An 18,404-nucleotide genomic window follows, 5' to 3' on the forward strand; every position below is an offset into this window, starting at 1 on the left:
TTTTTCTCTTAAAACTCAGCGCTTTTCGTCAATAATGGGATTTTTGCTGCCGGATGTATGTCACACGAGCGTTTACACGCTCTACAAATCCGTGCATGCACGGTCGTCTAGAAATTGAGCAACGTATATACATTGTATTTTACACTCACTACACTAGCCCCGTTCGGTTGTTTTAAATGAATTAATATATTGTACACAATATACTGACGTCTCTTGTATTCATGGTGATATTCTTAACCGATATACAAGTCTTTATGATATACTTTTAATATATTTCTAAAAAAGGTTTTATTTTTCATAGAAATTCGTGGCCCGCCAGGTACCACCATTCCCGGTATTTAAAGGGTATTAGTTGTTATCAATTTGCTTAACATCGTATCGAACCACAGAGGGAGAATGAGAACATAACCCTGTATCTTCTGCATTACTATTGTGTAGAATCTTAATTACCGACACATAATTATATTTTTCTCAAATCAGTTTAAGAAAATACCGGATATTATTTATCTTCTTTTCATTATACTTTCTTCAGCAGGGGACGTTTGGAGAGTCGCGGCGGCATCATGGACGGTGCTCGGCAGAAAGCGGAGGCCGGTGACTCCCCTCCGGAGCAATCCCAACCATGTAATTCAATCTCATTTGATTTAATTAAACCGTTTTATTATTTTTATCTTCATATCTTAATCTTTGCAAGTCTTATAATATATGTCTAAATTTAGTCTTACTGGTGAATCCATTATGTCCAAATTAAACAATTTTTTATCATAAAGGGGAGGCTTTTTGACAATGGAATAATTACGTATGCATGCACTAGAATTCTGCAATAAACTGTTTTCAAAAATGTTTTAAACCAAAAATAGAACTTGAAAGGATGGCACGTAAAGATGTTGCATAATGCCGGGTCCACACTGGCAACAAGTCGCCGGCACCTCGTTAAATTTTATGATAAGTATGATAATTATCGTAAAATTTCTTAAGCAATTATGATAATTATCGTAAAATTTAACGAGGTTGCCGGCGACATGTTGCCAGTGTGGACCCGGCATAATATAGAAGATAATCCACTTTGGTTTCCTTCAAGGCCTGAAGAAAAACGAAACAAAAGTGCGAGTGAGTAAGCATTCGGCATGCCTATATCTCCGCACTATGCGATAGAGTAAGATAGAATTTCTACGGTTGAATTAAATATTTTTTCAAATCTTCGCCGGTAAAAATGGGTTAGACTGATCACATTTATTTAAAAAATGCGAGCACGTGTTGCTGAAATTTATTGTTTTTGTGTTAAATATAAAGTTAGTGGTAATTGGAACATATTGTTAACTATGTTGTGTTTAAATTTGGGAGCCGTACTGAGAAGTAATACGATGGTAAAACGTTTCATAGTTTAGTTGATAATAATAAAATCGAGGTTCTACTGTGCGTTATACGCAAGAAACACGGCTTCATTTTGCCGAAAAATAGGCGCTCTCTATATATCATTATTAACAAAATCGCTGAAGCAGTGAGTTTAACATAATTCCCAGTTGCTATACGACAATCAACCCATGTTATTTTAACATTTAAAGAAAGTTAGTGGCAGTGTTCCCATTTGGGAAATGCTAGTTTGAACAGTATAAAATTAGTTGTATTTTATATGTCCTGATTGATCTGTGAAAAATCCGTCACATGTCTGGCAGAAAAAAGTTTTTCTTCTATTCATAATGAAAACATTTGGTTTTTAATTAAAATTATCTTGTTTGTCTGTTATTATTCAGATAAATTCTGGGACTTATAGCTGTACTGTAATCTTATATTTTTTATATTGTATCGTCTGTGATACCAACATTTTGAGTGCCCTCCAGAAACAACCCAGAACCAGTGTTTTGCGACCAAATAAACCGGTTGGCTGCAAATTGATAAAATATGTTTCATCTTTATGTGTAAATACTAGTGTCAGGAGTCATGAAGATTGCCTACCTAGAGTGTGACTGTCGAATTCCGGGAAGGCAGGCTGTACTTGCCAACTAATCCTGAGGTCGGCAAATACAGAATTCTGGGACATAAGACAAAATACTTTTACGCGTTTAATACCTGCTCAACTATATAACGATATACTCTATTTTACTTTGGTTCTTAATAAACATCTAGTCTTGGTACTACCACCTGTATCCCATTCTAATCTGAAACGGCCCTGGATCAAAGGTCTCGTCTCTAAGCCTTCACATATGATTATTCAAAATATATACTCCGTTCATGAATGAAGTTTCCTATATTATTAAATATACGTAAACATACGCAGTAATAATATACTCCTACAATAGGCTATCGGTAGAGTAACAACAATTGACGTAGCATTATTAACATACTGTATTTTAATTTATTTACATTATTATGTAATTGGTATTGTTCCATTGTGTTTTATTCATGTCGATCAGGAAAATTTTTGCAAACTTTTAATATCTTCACGTGCTTCGGGAATGGTTTTGTCAGGAACATCATTTCAATGGTTTTGTCAGGAACATCATTTCATGGGAATCACGTTAATTATAAATAGTTCATTTACTTATTGCAATAAATAGTTCATTTACTTATTGCGTTTTATTTTCTAATGTAATTAGAAATTAAATTTGAGTATTATTTGAATAATTACAATCGCTCCAATGCCAATTTTAAAGTAAACATTGTTACACGGTGTTCATTGTCATTCAAAGTCCACGAGTAGCAAGAAAAGAAGGATTTATCTCTTCAATGATGATAATATGTCCAACTATTCTTTATTAAATTTCTCAACAGAATTTTATAAATGTAGTATTCGTTATTGAACATACACAATTTGGAATACCTGCGAAACATACTTATTAGAAAATATTAACAGAATTTGAGATAATCCTTAAATGTTAGTAAATTTCGACACATTAGTATGGTACAGATTGCTTAATTGCTGAAGTACACGGGTCGCTATCCAATGGATGCACCGTTGCTGGTTTTCAGTATTAAAAATGCCACCCCATATTATTCTTAGTCTCAAATTTTATGTAGGTTAGGTTAGGTATAAAAAAGGATTTATTTAAATTTTGATATAATATACATGTAGCGATCCATACACAGTCAGAAAAATAGTCGACACCATGGAATTTACTCTCAAAAGTTATATTATTTGCATTCCTTCCATAATTTACACCCCCCAAGCAATGCATAACGTCATAGTTGGAAGGAATGTCACCACAACAACCTCAAATCTCTCATATCTTGAATCCGTGGAAATTTCCACATAATATTTTTTTCCTGAAAGTATTTTGAAAACCAATTGTTAAGGTGAATATATAGGTGCTGTTCAAAAATTATTTTATACCGTGAAAGAAAGCATACAAGGTCACAAACTGGTGCCATAATAGGATCTATCATTGCAATCATAGATCACCGTGCAATTTGTATTAAGTAAGTCTGGCACGATGGCCGAACGCCTTACGCGTCGGCTTATAATGTCATGGGTCTGGCAAATAGACATATTGATTTTCAATTTGTACGAGTACGGACCTAATAGGTTGAATAAGTGGCTAATATCAATTTCTCGTAAAAAACGAAAATCTGTTAATACAATCCTCTACCCTGTGTAGGTCCATATGATCTTATTACGATCATACATGGTCTAATAAAAAATAAGACAGTCTGAAAAAAATTCAAACTACTTGCCCTTCGGTATTGGTCGCGATGCACCGTTTGAATATCACACAAATGACAAAGTTACAAATATTTTTTGTTAGGCTAATTAGTGAAAATTCCTCTGTGGAGGCCCATATGATCCTATCAGGATCGGACATGGTCGAAAAAAAAAAAAAAAAAAAAAAATTAGTGAAAAATATGTGACGAACCTAATAAAAATCTTTTACCAAATTATGCTCCTGTGGTAATACTTAATATTTCACAGTATGTGAAGAGATACTTTCTACAATATCATTGATGAATCTGTGAATTTTTTGTGTAGCTATGCCGTGGTTCGGCATGGACATCGGTGGCACGCTGACGAAGCTGGTTTACTTTGAACCGAGGGACTCTTCGAGGCGGGAGCTGGCTCGCGAGGCCGAGGCTCTCCGCAATATCAGGAGATACCTCACCAGGAATAGTGCCTATGGTAACACGGGGCACAGGGATGGACACTTACAGGTATATAAATTGTTAATCATGAATATTGAATGTTTAATTTATCTCGCTAGTTTTCTGTTTCTCAAACTTTTGCTATTGTCACTGTCAATATTTTCTTTTTTACATAAGCACAGTTAAGTAGTAATTATTTAAATAAGTCGGCTTAATCACCAGTCAATGGATTTTTGGATTATCCGGGCAGTTAACGCTGACAGTAAAACACCGAAGATCTGTCAAATAGAAACATTTTATAAATGGAAGTAATTATTACAATAAGTGCTAATACTTCGATACAAACCTACCCTAGATAGCAGCCGTAGCTGCCGAAAGCAGTCTTGTGTATAGAATAGATGCCAAAGATGTTGATAGATCAAAACAGCTGCACAAAGATAACTACTATAAATGTTTATAGCTGTCATATTTTAATTTGCCAATGTACAGAACATTAATTGAGGCAGTTAATTGTTACAATAAGTTAACCGTCTGAACTGTCAAAAAGTGCTATATTTTAACAGCATCTCTCTTGGCTGTGTTAACTTTTAGAGCGAGATAGACTGTTCTGACACCTCAATACATGAATATGATAAACTTCCCTCGATAGCCGTCAATAGCAGCCTTGTGTATAGAATAGATGCACAGGAGGGGTGCTCTTTATTGCAAATTATTACATTATATCAGACCCTCTCCGCATGATGTTGTATTATGGATAACTAATATTAAAATTTCAAATATTTGTCATTTTAAAAAAATTGACGGTAACAGAAATAAGTACTGGAAATATAAATATTTTATACAAATGCATACTGATTGGGTGACAGTCGACATTGGGTGCCTAATCCTTTTATTTACAGATCATGCATAGGTATGATTTGTATGACGAGTGGTTAACATCATAAATCACGATCTTATCACGTTAATTATTTTCCTGCACTGATCGTTCAGGATTATATTCTACATGTCATACTTTTCCCTAATTGATTATTTTTGTTAAATTTTTTACATATGCAATAATTAACGAAACATGTAATTATTAATGGAGGGAATCTTTTGAAACATTACAACAGGGATAGTCAACCTTTTTATACCTATACCGCCCACTTTTGTATCTCTTAGTAGTCAAATTTTCTAACCATCCATAGGTTTGACAGTAATGGTTATTTATAAAGTAGGGAAGTAACTTTACTTCATAAAATTTGTAAAGCAGAGTTACAGCAAGACAAGTTAAAGCATATAACTTTATGTCAGACTTTCGCTAAGTTTGGCAGAATAAATCTTTATAAAACAACTTACTGTAGTTAAATCTATCTTTTTATTTATAATTAGCATATATAGAAGCTCACAACTTTGACTGCGTACTGATCAGTGCGACCACAAACAAAAGAGCCTGCTACTGTTATCGTCGTCTACGCATGCCTCTCGCGTATCGTGGATTGGGTTTGGGAGGGGGGGCACCGGTTACCAGCTCTGCTTGTCTGTTACAGCTAGGTGGTGTGGGGGGAGATGCGCAAGCTATTCTGGGACGAGGCTCTTTTGTTTGCGGTTGCACTATAGCGCCATTTAGTATCACTTACATAACGTAAACTAAACTTATGCAAGGGCGATACAAATAGTATATTTTCTGAAATTTAAATTGTCACGGGGAATTTAATGAAAACATAATAAAAATGTTTTTTAAATCCCTACCGCTTACCATGAAAGCTGGAACGCCCACTATTGGGCGGTAGGGACCAGGTTGACTACCCCTGCATTAGAATTTAGGTTCTCTACAATCGTCTTCTTCAAAAATGATCACGATTCCACTTGAATATGAAAAATAAATCCACCGTAAATTGAGGAGATTGTTGATATTTTAGTTGATTGATCAGTGGTGTATTAATGCTTCATAGATGCTGTGTTATGCGGCGCATCCCTTGTTCAAAGTTATAGTCTATTAGAATTGTTTGCTGCAATGCCTATTTCAATGCTAGCAAACAACTGCTACTTCACCATGTTCGATTCTTAGAAGATCATATGGGTCTCCACAATATGGAGGTTGTATTAACAGAGATTTGTTTTTACAAGAAATGGATGTTGGCCACTTTGCGCAACCTATTAGGAAATACAAATTGAAAAACAATATGTGTTTATGCCAGACCCAGGACGCGAATCTGGGTTCTATGACATTATAAGCCGATGCATAAGCCGCTGGGCCACCATGGGGATTAGTATATTTACATATTTAGGGACAATTAATATATTTTCAAAAATACACATTTTCCACATATCGTGGGTTTAGGTACTGCCAAAATTTGGGTGTTGAAATCATGTTATGGAGTGCCCTATAAAATCAAGCATAATGCTAATTTCTTTGTGCTTTATGTGCATGTTCTATGTATCGGATGAGTATCGGATGATCTTGATTTTTTTTTCTAGCATACATATTTATTATAATATAGAAATATAATCCGTTGTTAACTCTAGATACCTAAATTACCAACTTTTGGCAGTAACCCATGATATATTCCACATCTATAGATAGGCGATTCCGAGTAAGTAATATTTTAATGTAAGGTATCTAGTAAATGGCTCTTTGATGGATAAAATCAATTACATATTGAAGAGCATGCCCACGTAAGAGTCACCGCATGCCACTGACAGACGTATAAATTATATGAAGGTAATCAAATTGACCCGCTATCATCAGACTAGACAGTTCACGCCGCAATTATTTATTTCGACTTTACGAATGTATGTTAATGTTCTGTTTAGAACTTTGAATTTGTGATAAATAATAAAATTTGATTGACAGCGAGGGGTAATGGATGCTCGATATCAATGTTCACTCGAGTCCGTTGCACTTTTTTCTTCTACTCAGATTGTAATAAGCAATTTGTCTTGCACGCTATCAGACATGATTTATGATTTGAGCCATGTCCATATTAATTACGGACACTTGATTCGACTGCAAGTTAGTTACTTTGACATACTTTACATACTATTTATTTATATTATTGTGCATTGTCATTGGTGACAATCAATTGCAACTAATCTTAATAGCGGATGTACACGTGCATGGATTTACTGGTGGCAATAGTGCTTATTTTAAACTATCATGACAATATCTGTTTACACATAAAAGTGCTGACTGTCCCAATTCATTCTTTAAGAGTGAGCGAGATGCAATTACTATTTCGTACCATATGACAGGTAATGAAAATCACTCAAATCTGAAAATTCATTTGGAGTTCGTTTTTTAGCAGGCAGGTTCGCCACTATCGTTCTACTGCTCAGAGTGGCTCAATTACAACCTAATATCCGTCTTTACAGTATGTACGAAGATTTAATCAATAATTATTGGAAGACTGCACCTGGATATGTCATTTGGGCTGTATGAATGACACCAAGCCAGTGAAGAGAGTAATGTCGAGCGATTCTATAAGAGGCAGGCTAACAATTCACTGACTAGTTGGATCTAATAATGACTACTGCACGCTTAAGAGTACTGAATCGAAGAGCGGCTACTATGGATAGGAAGAGGTGGAACCCAATAATGTGTTAACGAGTGTTAATGAGTTTGAAACTCGCGGCTGAATCAAATTATGGTTGTTTCACAGTTTATATTTATTTCTTACGAAAATTCTAGATGGAAAATGTCCGAGTTCGAGGTAGGAGGGGCACGCTTCACTTCATCAGATTTCCAACGAGTGAGATGGGAGCATTTCTGTCTCTTGCTCGCTCTAAAGGGATGGGCGCTCTGCTGACGTCCGTCTGCGCGACCGGCGGTGGCGCATATAAGTTTGAGGATGATTTTAAAAAGGTATAAATATATTTCATTAAATGTCCATCAATAGGAATTAAACTTTTCAAAGTCAGGGAACCTATCAATGTTTAAGCCGTATTAATTTATTTAATAAATAGTATTAATAAAGCCGATCGCCAATAGTATCTCAATTTGGAAAGCGCTTCAAAGAGTATTAAGAGCCATTAGTTAAAATTTGTTGCAATTAAGTACGGCGCCTTTAGCATAGTGGTCTATATGCATGGCCGCGAAACCCGAGAGATGCAGGTTCGATTCCTGCAGGGTGTCTTACTTTTTTTGAATAACAATTAAATAAGCTGGCAGTTATTTCACATAGCGGATTCATTTGTTCACTAACATCACCAGCATATTATTATGTCAAAACTCGCAAGACAATTTAAGATTCAGTCAATCGAAATGATATATAGGACCCCCTGTATTATCCGAGTATTCGTTAGTCCCCGCAGTTACGAATTTGCAGGAGAATGCAAAAACACATAGAAAACACAAGCGCAATAGCTCACAGTCGTCAACTGCCACTTTCAATCTTTCCATCCTATGCTATTTTTGTCTTGCTCACGTGTCTTTTTCTATTCTAAACGTGTCCCAATTAAACCCATTTACCAAGTAATATTAGTCCCCGTTTTAAGCGAATTCACTTTAAGAGGTATTTTTTTGGTCCTAATTACCCTCGGATAATGGATATTGCCATGCAAAAAGATGAAACTTAGATTTGTTGTAAATGAATGTTATTGTTTTATTTATTACTATGTACATAATTGTGTTGACCAATTTCGAATATGAAACATATTTGACTTGTACCAGAACTAAAACATTCATATTTTATAACTGCCAGTGATTGGCTGGAAAATAAACCAAACAGTCTTTATTTAGATTATTTAAATAAGCAATAATTATAATATATAACGTATATAATAATGAAATGCCAAGGATTCTGGTTATGAACAGGATTTATTACCGCCATTTTTCAAACTATCTTGCAGAATATTAATTTTGTTATGGTTTTACCAATTCAAGCACACTAAAGAATTGCTATTACGTGTTGTAATACTATAAGTTCCTAAGACTGCATCTAGTTATTATAGTCTTTGAATAAAACCTTATTCTTCTGACAAAATAGGCATTACAAAAAAAATAATACTACGAACTAATCAGTATTGTTCTCAGGAGGTCAACATGCGACTTCAGAAACTAGATGAATTGGACGCTTTGATTGCCGGTATTCTGTACATCGACACGTTGAGTAGCACCGAATGCTATTACTATGCCCCTGAAGGTGGACCGAGGCCCCACCCCTCTCCCGTTGACGAAGACTCCAACGAACCTGTAAGTCTTAACATTTTTTCATATCTAAGATAATTGAAAACATAACCATTGCCTCATATCTAAGATAAGAAGTGTGGTGATTAATGTAATTCTTTATGGTCGTCCATGTCGAATGTTTTTGGATACTTTCTAACCCACCTCCCCCTAATGTCACATTTTAGAATGCCCCACCGTCTTTTTTTTCTTTTCTTGAGTTTTTTCTATTCTTTTATTGAAAGAATGATATCTCGCAGCTGACTTCCGATTCATTTCAGTGTGCTGTAACTCACCAGTAATGTTGTGAACTGATGATTTGTAATATGTGTGTGACCGAGGATGTTTAACGGGTTCTATGCCTTCAGCGCGTTATCTCGCTCTATGAGACCGTGATTAACAGGCCGCACATCTAAATTTCGCGAGTTATCTCGTCCGAATTTAAACTGAAATTACTAACCACTGTCGATTGATTTGCATAGTATAACAAAGTAAACATACCGTGACATCTGTTTGAATAATTATGAAATACTAAACCACAAATTATTGGTATTACAGCGATTGTAATAAGAGTTTTGCTCAACATTCAATTTATGTCTGCGGCCTGTCAGATACTGCCTTAGTCATATCGTGAGGCATAGAAAAGATTAAAAATTTCTTGAATATGGCATTCATCTTTGTAATTCAAACCAAATTTATTATTTAATTTGATTCATTGATGTCGTCAGGATTCCTCCAATCTCCATAAGTATACAAATCTATTGTTTGGTTTGCAGAGTACAGATGAAGCACCATCCTTATACACGAGGCATCCTTTTGACTTCTCCACCCCGTATCCATTTATCATTGTCAATATTGGGTCGGGAGTCTCCGTTCTGGCTGTCAGAGGACCCAAGGACTACAGGAGAATCAGCGGAACCAGGTTATTATTAATTTAATCATTCAAAATGTGTACCAAATTAAAAACTATTCCTCTTATCCGTAATAAATCATATTAACATATTTGAATATGTGTTTTAGTCTGGGCGGTGGTACATTCCTCGGATTATGTTGCTTGCTGACTGGCTGTCGAACCTTCGAAGAGGCTACCGCTCTGGCTGCAGCCGGCGACAACACTCGTGTTGATAAATTGGTGCGAGATATATACGGCGGGGATTACGCAAGGTTCGGATTGCCCGGAGACCTCGTCGCTAGCAGGTAAATTATGACAAGTGTAAAGGATGAATAATAAGATCATTTATCAATATATTATAATACTAGGCATATTATAATCTTAAATTAAATTTTTTATTTTTTCCGACCATGTTCTTCGATCCTAAAAAGGATCATATGGGCCTCTACAGAGTAGAGGTTTGTATTAACAGATTTTTTTTTTTACTAGAAATGGATGTCAGCCACTTGCTCAACCTATTAGGTCCATACGCTGACTCACGCACAAATTGAAAAACAATATGTGTACTTGCCAGACCCAGGATTCGAACCTGGGACCCGCGTCATGATAGTCCAACGCTTAAGCCGCGCGGCCACCGTGGGGCGTTAAATTAAATAATAAATGAAAATGTTTTCAGACGTATATCATCTTCAAATCAGATGGGATGCGACAAATAATGTTAATTTTTCAAATTTGCAATTCGGCACATGCTCATCATTATATTATGTGGCACGCACCATGCTAGCGTGTGTAATATAATTTTAATATCTGTTGATAAAATTAATCAGCGGTTGAAAGTATGTTACGATGTTTCACTGAAAACCTAGTCCAAGTGATTAATTATTTAGTCAGTGTAGTGTAAGTTTCACATACAAACACTGTTGTTTGTTTTCAGTTTTGGTCAAATGAATTCTTCAGACAGGCGAAGTCACGTGAGCAAGGAAGACTTAGCGAGGGCAACACTCGTTACCATCACCAACAACATCGGATCGATCGCCAGGCTGTGCGCTCTCAATGAGAGGATAGAGAGGGTAAGTCAAAATGTTTTGTGTTATTTAGTTGATTGCGGTTGAATGCTATGTCCCTGTTTGGAGCAGTAGTAAACATATCAACAATGTGGATACATAATAAAGCTGAATGGTCCAATCTATGGGTCTACCGTGGTTCGGATGTTAGTGATTTTTATCAAAGCTCAGGCATGCCATAGCTACATACTCAATGACAGTTTTAAAAAGCGTTCATATGATCTGTCCGCTAGGTTACCGATTAAAATCATATGTTGCGAACATTCCTGATGTGCATATATGATGTATAAATTGGGATTAAATTCATCTTTTAATAATAAATGATCCTAGCTACCTGGTACTATTCCATTTTGGAGATAATGTTGAGGTTTACTCAACCCTATACCTAAAGCATTATTATCTATGCTCATTTATATAGCATAGATAATAATACGAACAGGAAATGACAGGCAATAAATTAGTTTCATTTTCAGTTTTCAACGATACAGTCAAATTATGCGCGCAACTCTGCATAACGTTTCAACCTTAAAATCATAATGTCAATCCTACTAAATTCAACATAAAAACTAATGTGCCATTCCTGTGTATTGCCGTATCCAAATTATTATCTATAATACAAAACCAAGAAACATCAACACTGTGTATTATTTAATTGTGTCCCGAATAAACCATGTCACGCATTACACATCAACACAACCTTCCAGAATAGATATCATTGACATCCGGGCCACCTCAGCAACTTCGATTAACCCCCGATAGAAATACTCATTCGTCATTGCATCAGATTTTATTATTTACATTACAGGTGGTGTTCTGCGGAAATTTCCTGCGCGTGAATCCTATCGCAATGCAGTTGCTGGCATACGCCATGGACTACTGGTCCAAGGGAACTCTAAAGGCGCTCTTCTTGGAGCATGAGGGGTAAGCATCTTCATCAATAATTTCTTTTGTATAAAGCTTTGTTGTATATATACCTCGAATCCAAGTACGCAAATGTTTATTGGAAAGAAAAATACAGATTTTATTACATTTTAGACGTTATTATGTCAAAGGAATCGTAGTTACGCGTAGATGAGTTTAAATTTGAATGGCTGCATTTTCACGTGATATAGAATACATATTGCAATAATTATTAGTAAAATTATGTAGGGGAAGAGCTACAATTATTGGCCAGTTAAGGATTTTTTCAACTTTGTTAATTTTTTGTGGACATATATCATTAGGAAGGTGAAATAAAAAAATATTATTTGTTAAATTGTTTATTTGTTTATAATAATCAATTATCAGAACATTTAAAAAAATATATTTTACATCATAAAAAAAATAATCAAAAAAAAGGCAGAAATCTACAATTATTGGCCACTTTTTTCAATTACTGGTCACCAAAAGATGCAATTATTGGCCACCCCGAAATTGCTGTAATTTCATTATTTAAACAAAAATTAAAAACAGTTTATGTAATATTATGATCACACATCATTATTAAGTGTTCAATCAAGTACTTAATGCAACTTTATCGTCATTTTATTAGACATACGTATATTACTTAAAAATAGAAAGAACACATTCACATTGAGTTACAGTGAGATAGGCATATTTAATTAAATACGTAGAGCTTGTTGAAAATTGATTTCAAAAATTCAAAAGAGATCTTATACCTAGCTAATAGAAGTTAACAAACATCTTGACGTAGCATAACGGATAAATGAGAATCATTGAAGTTTTCTCACAGTCGGAACAGCATACAAAACTTTTCAGTAGAGGATTTTTGCGGATGGAATTTTAGTGTGCTTCTTGGTATTTCAAATCTTCTTGTTACTGAACGCAAATACTCTTCACTATGGTCTTTCATATTCTCTATTGCTTCGTTTATTCTTCAGTTCTTGACTATATTTCATTCGTTTATTTTGATGCATTTTTATTCTGGAACAATCAAGAAAAAAGTTTCTATTATCGGCCATCAAAACTACAATTATGGGCCAGGTGCCCAACATTTATCTACGAATGTCGGAGAAATATAATAAAAACAAAGATGATTAATAATAAATGTAATACTTTACTAATTAGTCACATATTCTATTATTAGCAAGGCCGGCCAATAAAGGAAAATCGACATATTTTGGAATCAGTTATTGGCCACCATCATAATATACCTACCCACCTATTTTTTCCAAAATATATGTCTAATGATGTATACATAAATCAAATGCATATATAATTGTCAATTGGATTAGCATTTTGTATGATATTAAATGTTTAACATACCTTTTAACAGAAGTCATGTCCTTATACAATTTACAACAAATCGCACTTATTTCACGGTTTCGCTCGAACTGTCAGATACAAATGCGGTTTTGAGGTTGTTTTATAATGCTAAAAGTAACAATTATCTGTTTTACCAACGGAGGAACAAATGACGAGATTTTTTAATAACGTAACAGATGGCAATGTTGATTAAATATCTTAAAAAACTAGATGTTATCTGCAAGTGGCCAATAATTGAAGCTGGCCCATAATAGTAGCTCTTACCCTACCTACTTCATAATTTTTGTAATTATGCTTCAGGTACTTTGGCGCTGTAGGATGCCTTTTGAAATTCGACGAGAAAGAAGCTTGCAGAAATCACATGGAAGACTCCATCGAAGGCTTCAAAGCGTTCAAGAAAGAGCAAGTTTCGATGAATAAGGTCAGCGGAGACAGCGACGACACAAAAGAGAATACTCCCTCCGATGGATTGCCTCAAGGAAACGCATCTAGTTGAGTTTAGATTCAATTTGTGATTGTTTTTTTTGTGCGAGGATTGTTATTGAATGGATGAATCGTCTGAAGTGAAAGGTGCTGGTACTGCTATCGATCCTCTGCTACTTATGTCTCCACAGCTCTGATACCAATTGAGAGACTAGATAAGCTCTTCTATTCGGTTACTAACCTCATCATTCCTGTTGAAAATGTGCCGATAACCTTTTCCGAATCTGTAGAAGTTACTTCAGATTAGGGATTGCAATACCGGTATTTCGAAACCGGCATGCCAGTTTTTTCCATACCGAAAAACCGGTTTTAAAAATCAGATAATACCATTCGGTATTGAAAGTGGAAACAAGATGGATTATTTAACGTAGAAGGTTTAACATGATTGTATTTTTTTGTAGGGTTACGTGATGTTTGGTTTACTTCTGTTGCCCTTTAACGCCCATGGAATCATGGAACACATGGAATACAAATATATTTATTGGTAGATTTTTCCATATATTTCACGAATATCGGTATTCAATAGGAAATACCGAAATACTGGTATTCGTATTTTCATTCTGTATTGCAATCCCTACTTCAGATGTTGCGTTAGTCGGTGGGAAGTGTCATCGACATCTTCCATCATCATGTTTCTATGGAGGCCAACAGTCTTCTCTTGCTTGCTTTTAACGCAATAGATAATTATTGCTGAATGAATGGTTACACACTGGGTAAACTTTTGTTATGACCAGAGAAAATTCTGTTCAGTTCTGTTAATAGAATGATCTGTCTCATTATTGATAGGTGCGGTTAAACGATTTCATGTGTTGACTTGATTCTCTTGTTAATTATTATAGAAAAGTTTAAGTTGTTTTAATTGTATCACGTAGGTGTTACTGGAAATACAATGTACTTAACCCGGGCGTTGCTCTTGTTGATTATTATGTAAATACATACATGATTACATTTTGGAAAAGTTGAACATGTAAGACCACATAACCATCCAGTAGAACATTTGTATATATTGAAAAATCTAACCATGCGGCGTATAAGGCTTTATTTTGTCGCGCGGAACGAAGAATAGCAAAATGTATTTCCGGTAATGTTCATAATATTTTACTAGGGTTATAAGAGAAAATGGGATTTCGGCCACAGTAACATAAAAAAAAACAATTCGAAGCCATCTGATATACTGACCATTCCCAATCTCCATGAAGTCTTTCACGGCTTCTAATTTATTATTTAGTGATTAGATTAAATGGAAAGTGTTTTATCGACAACTAGTAAGTATTGATAAAAAAAAATGTTAAGTATAAAATAATCTATGGCAAGTATTAAATAATATTGTATGTTACATAATATGCATTAACTTTATAAATGACCCTTTAACACCCAATGTCGACAAGTAATTAATTGACATAGCTGTTTGATTCGTATCACTGCATCGGTAATATTTTGCCAACTTTTAAAAACCATCTACACATACCGTATTAGTGTGACGTTTTGATTGAAAACAAGACATAGTCAAAGTGGCGCTGAGTGTGAGAAAGCGATGCAATAGGCTTGACGTTTGTATATTCGAGAATAGCAACTGTAACAATAATCACATTCGCCCCACCAAATTCCCGTGCAGTAGAAGAAATCGCATCTGCGTATGTTTAATGTTGGATTGTTCCACTATAGATTTTAACTGCCTAGCAGTCTTAACATGTCTTTTACTTCCAATAGCGATTGTATACTGACTTAATTATGTGAATACGTATTTAGAAAACAGATGGAAAATATTTAACTGTGTGTTCTGAGATTTGAATACAAATACTTACGTTTCACTGTGAATACTTCTCTTGTTATTAATTATACTTGCCAAAATACTCTTATAATTCTTGTATGAAAAAAATTCACCTAATTTCATTGTTCAGGTTTCTGTATTTTGTTGTGGGTATTGAAATAAAAATCATTACTTACCACTGTACTGTTATTGTGGCCGTAAATCTAATTTCTAGTTTTAAGCAACACGTATTTATGCTCAATGCAGCACAATTGTTTTTTAAGTCTACTTGTAGCCCAGTTAAGCCCAACAGTAGTGAAGATAGTCTAATGGTGGTTTTTATATATTTATATCGATACTCGGAATAATTCGTAGGCTATGATGTACTATAAATATAGAGTTATATCGAACATGTTTTGGATCATTTTCACTTGTATTCAAAATTTATTCCCTTTAATTTATTACTCTATTAAGCATCCCATAGACAATTTAAAAAATATCACATTCAGATAGATGGTTTGGCCATTCTGTTTGCCATTTGATGGCGCTGTAGAACATTGATCTGTTCTGTATTCTGAGACCCATTATTATGCTGGTAATTCAGGCATTGAATCCATGCCAAACAATGTTACCTACCTCTAAATCTCAGAGCCCTTAAGTTTGTTACACAATGATGTTGTAATATCTATTATGTCTAATTATATCGTAGGAAAATATTGTACGGATGGGGATAACAATTTTTTGATATAATACCCCGTTTACACGTGCATGTATTTACTGCTGACAGTACATATTATCGCGGCCATAACAAGAAAATGCACATTTAAATAAGTATTACCATGCAAGTTGCAAGATTGCATGCATGAATCAAAAAACTTCGGAAGTTTCTGCATTTTCACGCGACAGTTGGTTTGTTCGATATCTGCGACTGGGCAGTAGAACAATAGGCGCAGGCGAACCTGCCGGTAAAAAGACGAACTACACCGCGCAGAGACTCATTTTGAGGTTAACCGATTTTCACTACCTGTTAAAATAAATAGTACTATAAAATGACAATATCACGTCTTGCTTACTCTTGAAGAATGAGATTGGTGAGACAGTCAGCACTTTTACGTGTAAAGAATTATTATCGGGATAGTTTAAAATACACATATTGCTGCAAGTAAATCCATGCACGTGTACAGGCGCTGTAATACTTAGTTGAGTGAAGAAAATCCAAAACGTTTTAAAAATACAGTTTCGCACACAGCTATTTTACCGAAGTTTTAAAATGTTTTTACGATTATCATCAAAATGTGAATCCTGATATAGGTAAAATATCAAAATATACGAAAGGATCTATAATTTGTACGGCATAATAAATTTAGCATATCTATTATTAAATTATTTATTTATTGAATATTATTATGATAAATATTTTTTAATGTCAATCCTGTTGGCAATGCAATAACACAATTAAGTATCAAAATTTTATTTATTTATGAATATCGCAACTGGATACGTTTTTAATATCTAGTACCATTTTATTGTTAATTAATCTTATTTCTGTATTTTACGATTTAGAATAATATCAGTGAAGTTATTTGAAATGAATATTTTGTAATAAGTACTTTTTGTATATTTTTGCAATTACTTATTATGTTCGTAATTAGTGATAACGCACAGCATTCAATTGTAATTTGTTTTATGTTTTATGAGTTTGTTATGGGTAACCGAACTACGTTTTTCTAGCATTTACATTTTAGTACTAATTAGTGCAATTTTATACTATTTATGTTTAATGTCTATTTTAGATAATATATGAATATGGGAAGCTTGTGAGTGGAGAACTACAAGGCTCTAAGCGTTCGTCTTTGACGAAACAAATGTAACAATGTAACAATGAGGCAGCTTAGAATACTACTTCATTGTTGGGTTTGTTTTCTCAAGGATGAACACTTAGGACCTTGTAGTGTTGGGCCATTCGCTCACGCAGAAACTAAAATCTGACGAACTGGTTGGTGATGGAACTCATAAACTGGCCAATGACTGATGCTTCGCACATGGCGATACTGAAACCTAATAATCTCATAACCTCAAACTGTCGGACCCATTGTCTTTCCTACTTTTTAGCTTTTTCAGTAATATCTTTACGGGAATATTCTGGCAGCCTGTAATTATACAGGCAGGAGTATTTCTCAACATCTGCCACATATTTTAAATTAAAAATCGGTTCGCCCATCTTGAACTTTTGACGTCTTGACTTGTTATTGCTTATTTAGTTCAGTTCAGTGCTACCAATTTTGGTAAGAAAATATGATTTTTCATCGAATCTACTGATATTGGTACCACTGTTTTATGGGCGATTGGAAACTGACTGGAGACCGGGAGACTAGCATGTCACGTCTCTTCGGTTTTGGTCGCGGACGATTTGAAATTGAGAGATTCCAGTCTTGCCGTCAGCTAGCCGCCATTGAAATACATTAGCTAGATACTGGAGTTTCAGTTTTGTCTTTTTTGAGTATTCACGTGAGCGGATGGCCTTAGGCTCGCAAGCTGTGTCAGCTTTTAAACATTTTGTACTACCTACTCCTTCCTTTATTATGTATCTACATTTTTTTTCTGCAGGGTAGTTGTTTTGGTTTGGCAATTTTATATTTTTCAATAATAATTATTGTTTTGCAAATAACACTATATTATATTAAGTATACCCACTTTGTTTAATTATGTAAGGCAAAAAAAATATTCTAA

General features: G+C 34.7%; 1 protein-coding gene across 7 annotated transcripts in view; it reads left to right on the forward strand.

Annotated features, from left to right (window-relative positions):
* Nucleotides 1-16,543, forward strand: part of fbl (pantothenate kinase 3 fbl) — a 56,349-nt gene extending 39,806 nt beyond the window's left edge. For 4 of the 7 annotated variants that reach the window (XM_085954051.1, XM_085954053.1, XM_085954050.1 and 1 more), the window contains 9 exons: nucleotides 533-624; nucleotides 3,965-4,143; nucleotides 7,745-7,918; nucleotides 9,089-9,247; nucleotides 9,997-10,142; nucleotides 10,241-10,417; nucleotides 11,047-11,182; nucleotides 11,982-12,097; nucleotides 13,742-16,543. In XM_085954051.1, the coding sequence (XP_085810177.1) occupies nucleotides 533-624; nucleotides 3,965-4,143; nucleotides 7,745-7,918; nucleotides 9,089-9,247; nucleotides 9,997-10,142; nucleotides 10,241-10,417; nucleotides 11,047-11,182; nucleotides 11,982-12,097; nucleotides 13,742-13,937 (1,375 nt within the window). In that variant the 3' untranslated portion in view covers nucleotides 13,938-16,543. The remainder of the gene's footprint in view (nucleotides 1-532; nucleotides 625-3,964; nucleotides 4,144-7,744; nucleotides 7,919-9,088; nucleotides 9,248-9,996; nucleotides 10,143-10,240; nucleotides 10,418-11,046; nucleotides 11,183-11,981; nucleotides 12,098-13,741) is intronic. The other 3 variants (XM_085954057.1, XM_085954054.1, XM_085954055.1) reach the window with 1 other exon arrangement.
* Nucleotides 16,544-18,404: the final 1,861 nt, after the last annotated feature.

Source organism: Rhyacophila brunnea, unplaced genomic scaffold (assembly GCF_057557595.1).
Source record: "Rhyacophila brunnea isolate RB1 unplaced genomic scaffold, BYU_Rbru_1.0 scaffold_4, whole genome shotgun sequence".
Classification (NCBI taxonomy): domain Eukaryota; kingdom Metazoa; phylum Arthropoda; class Insecta; order Trichoptera; family Rhyacophilidae; genus Rhyacophila; species Rhyacophila brunnea.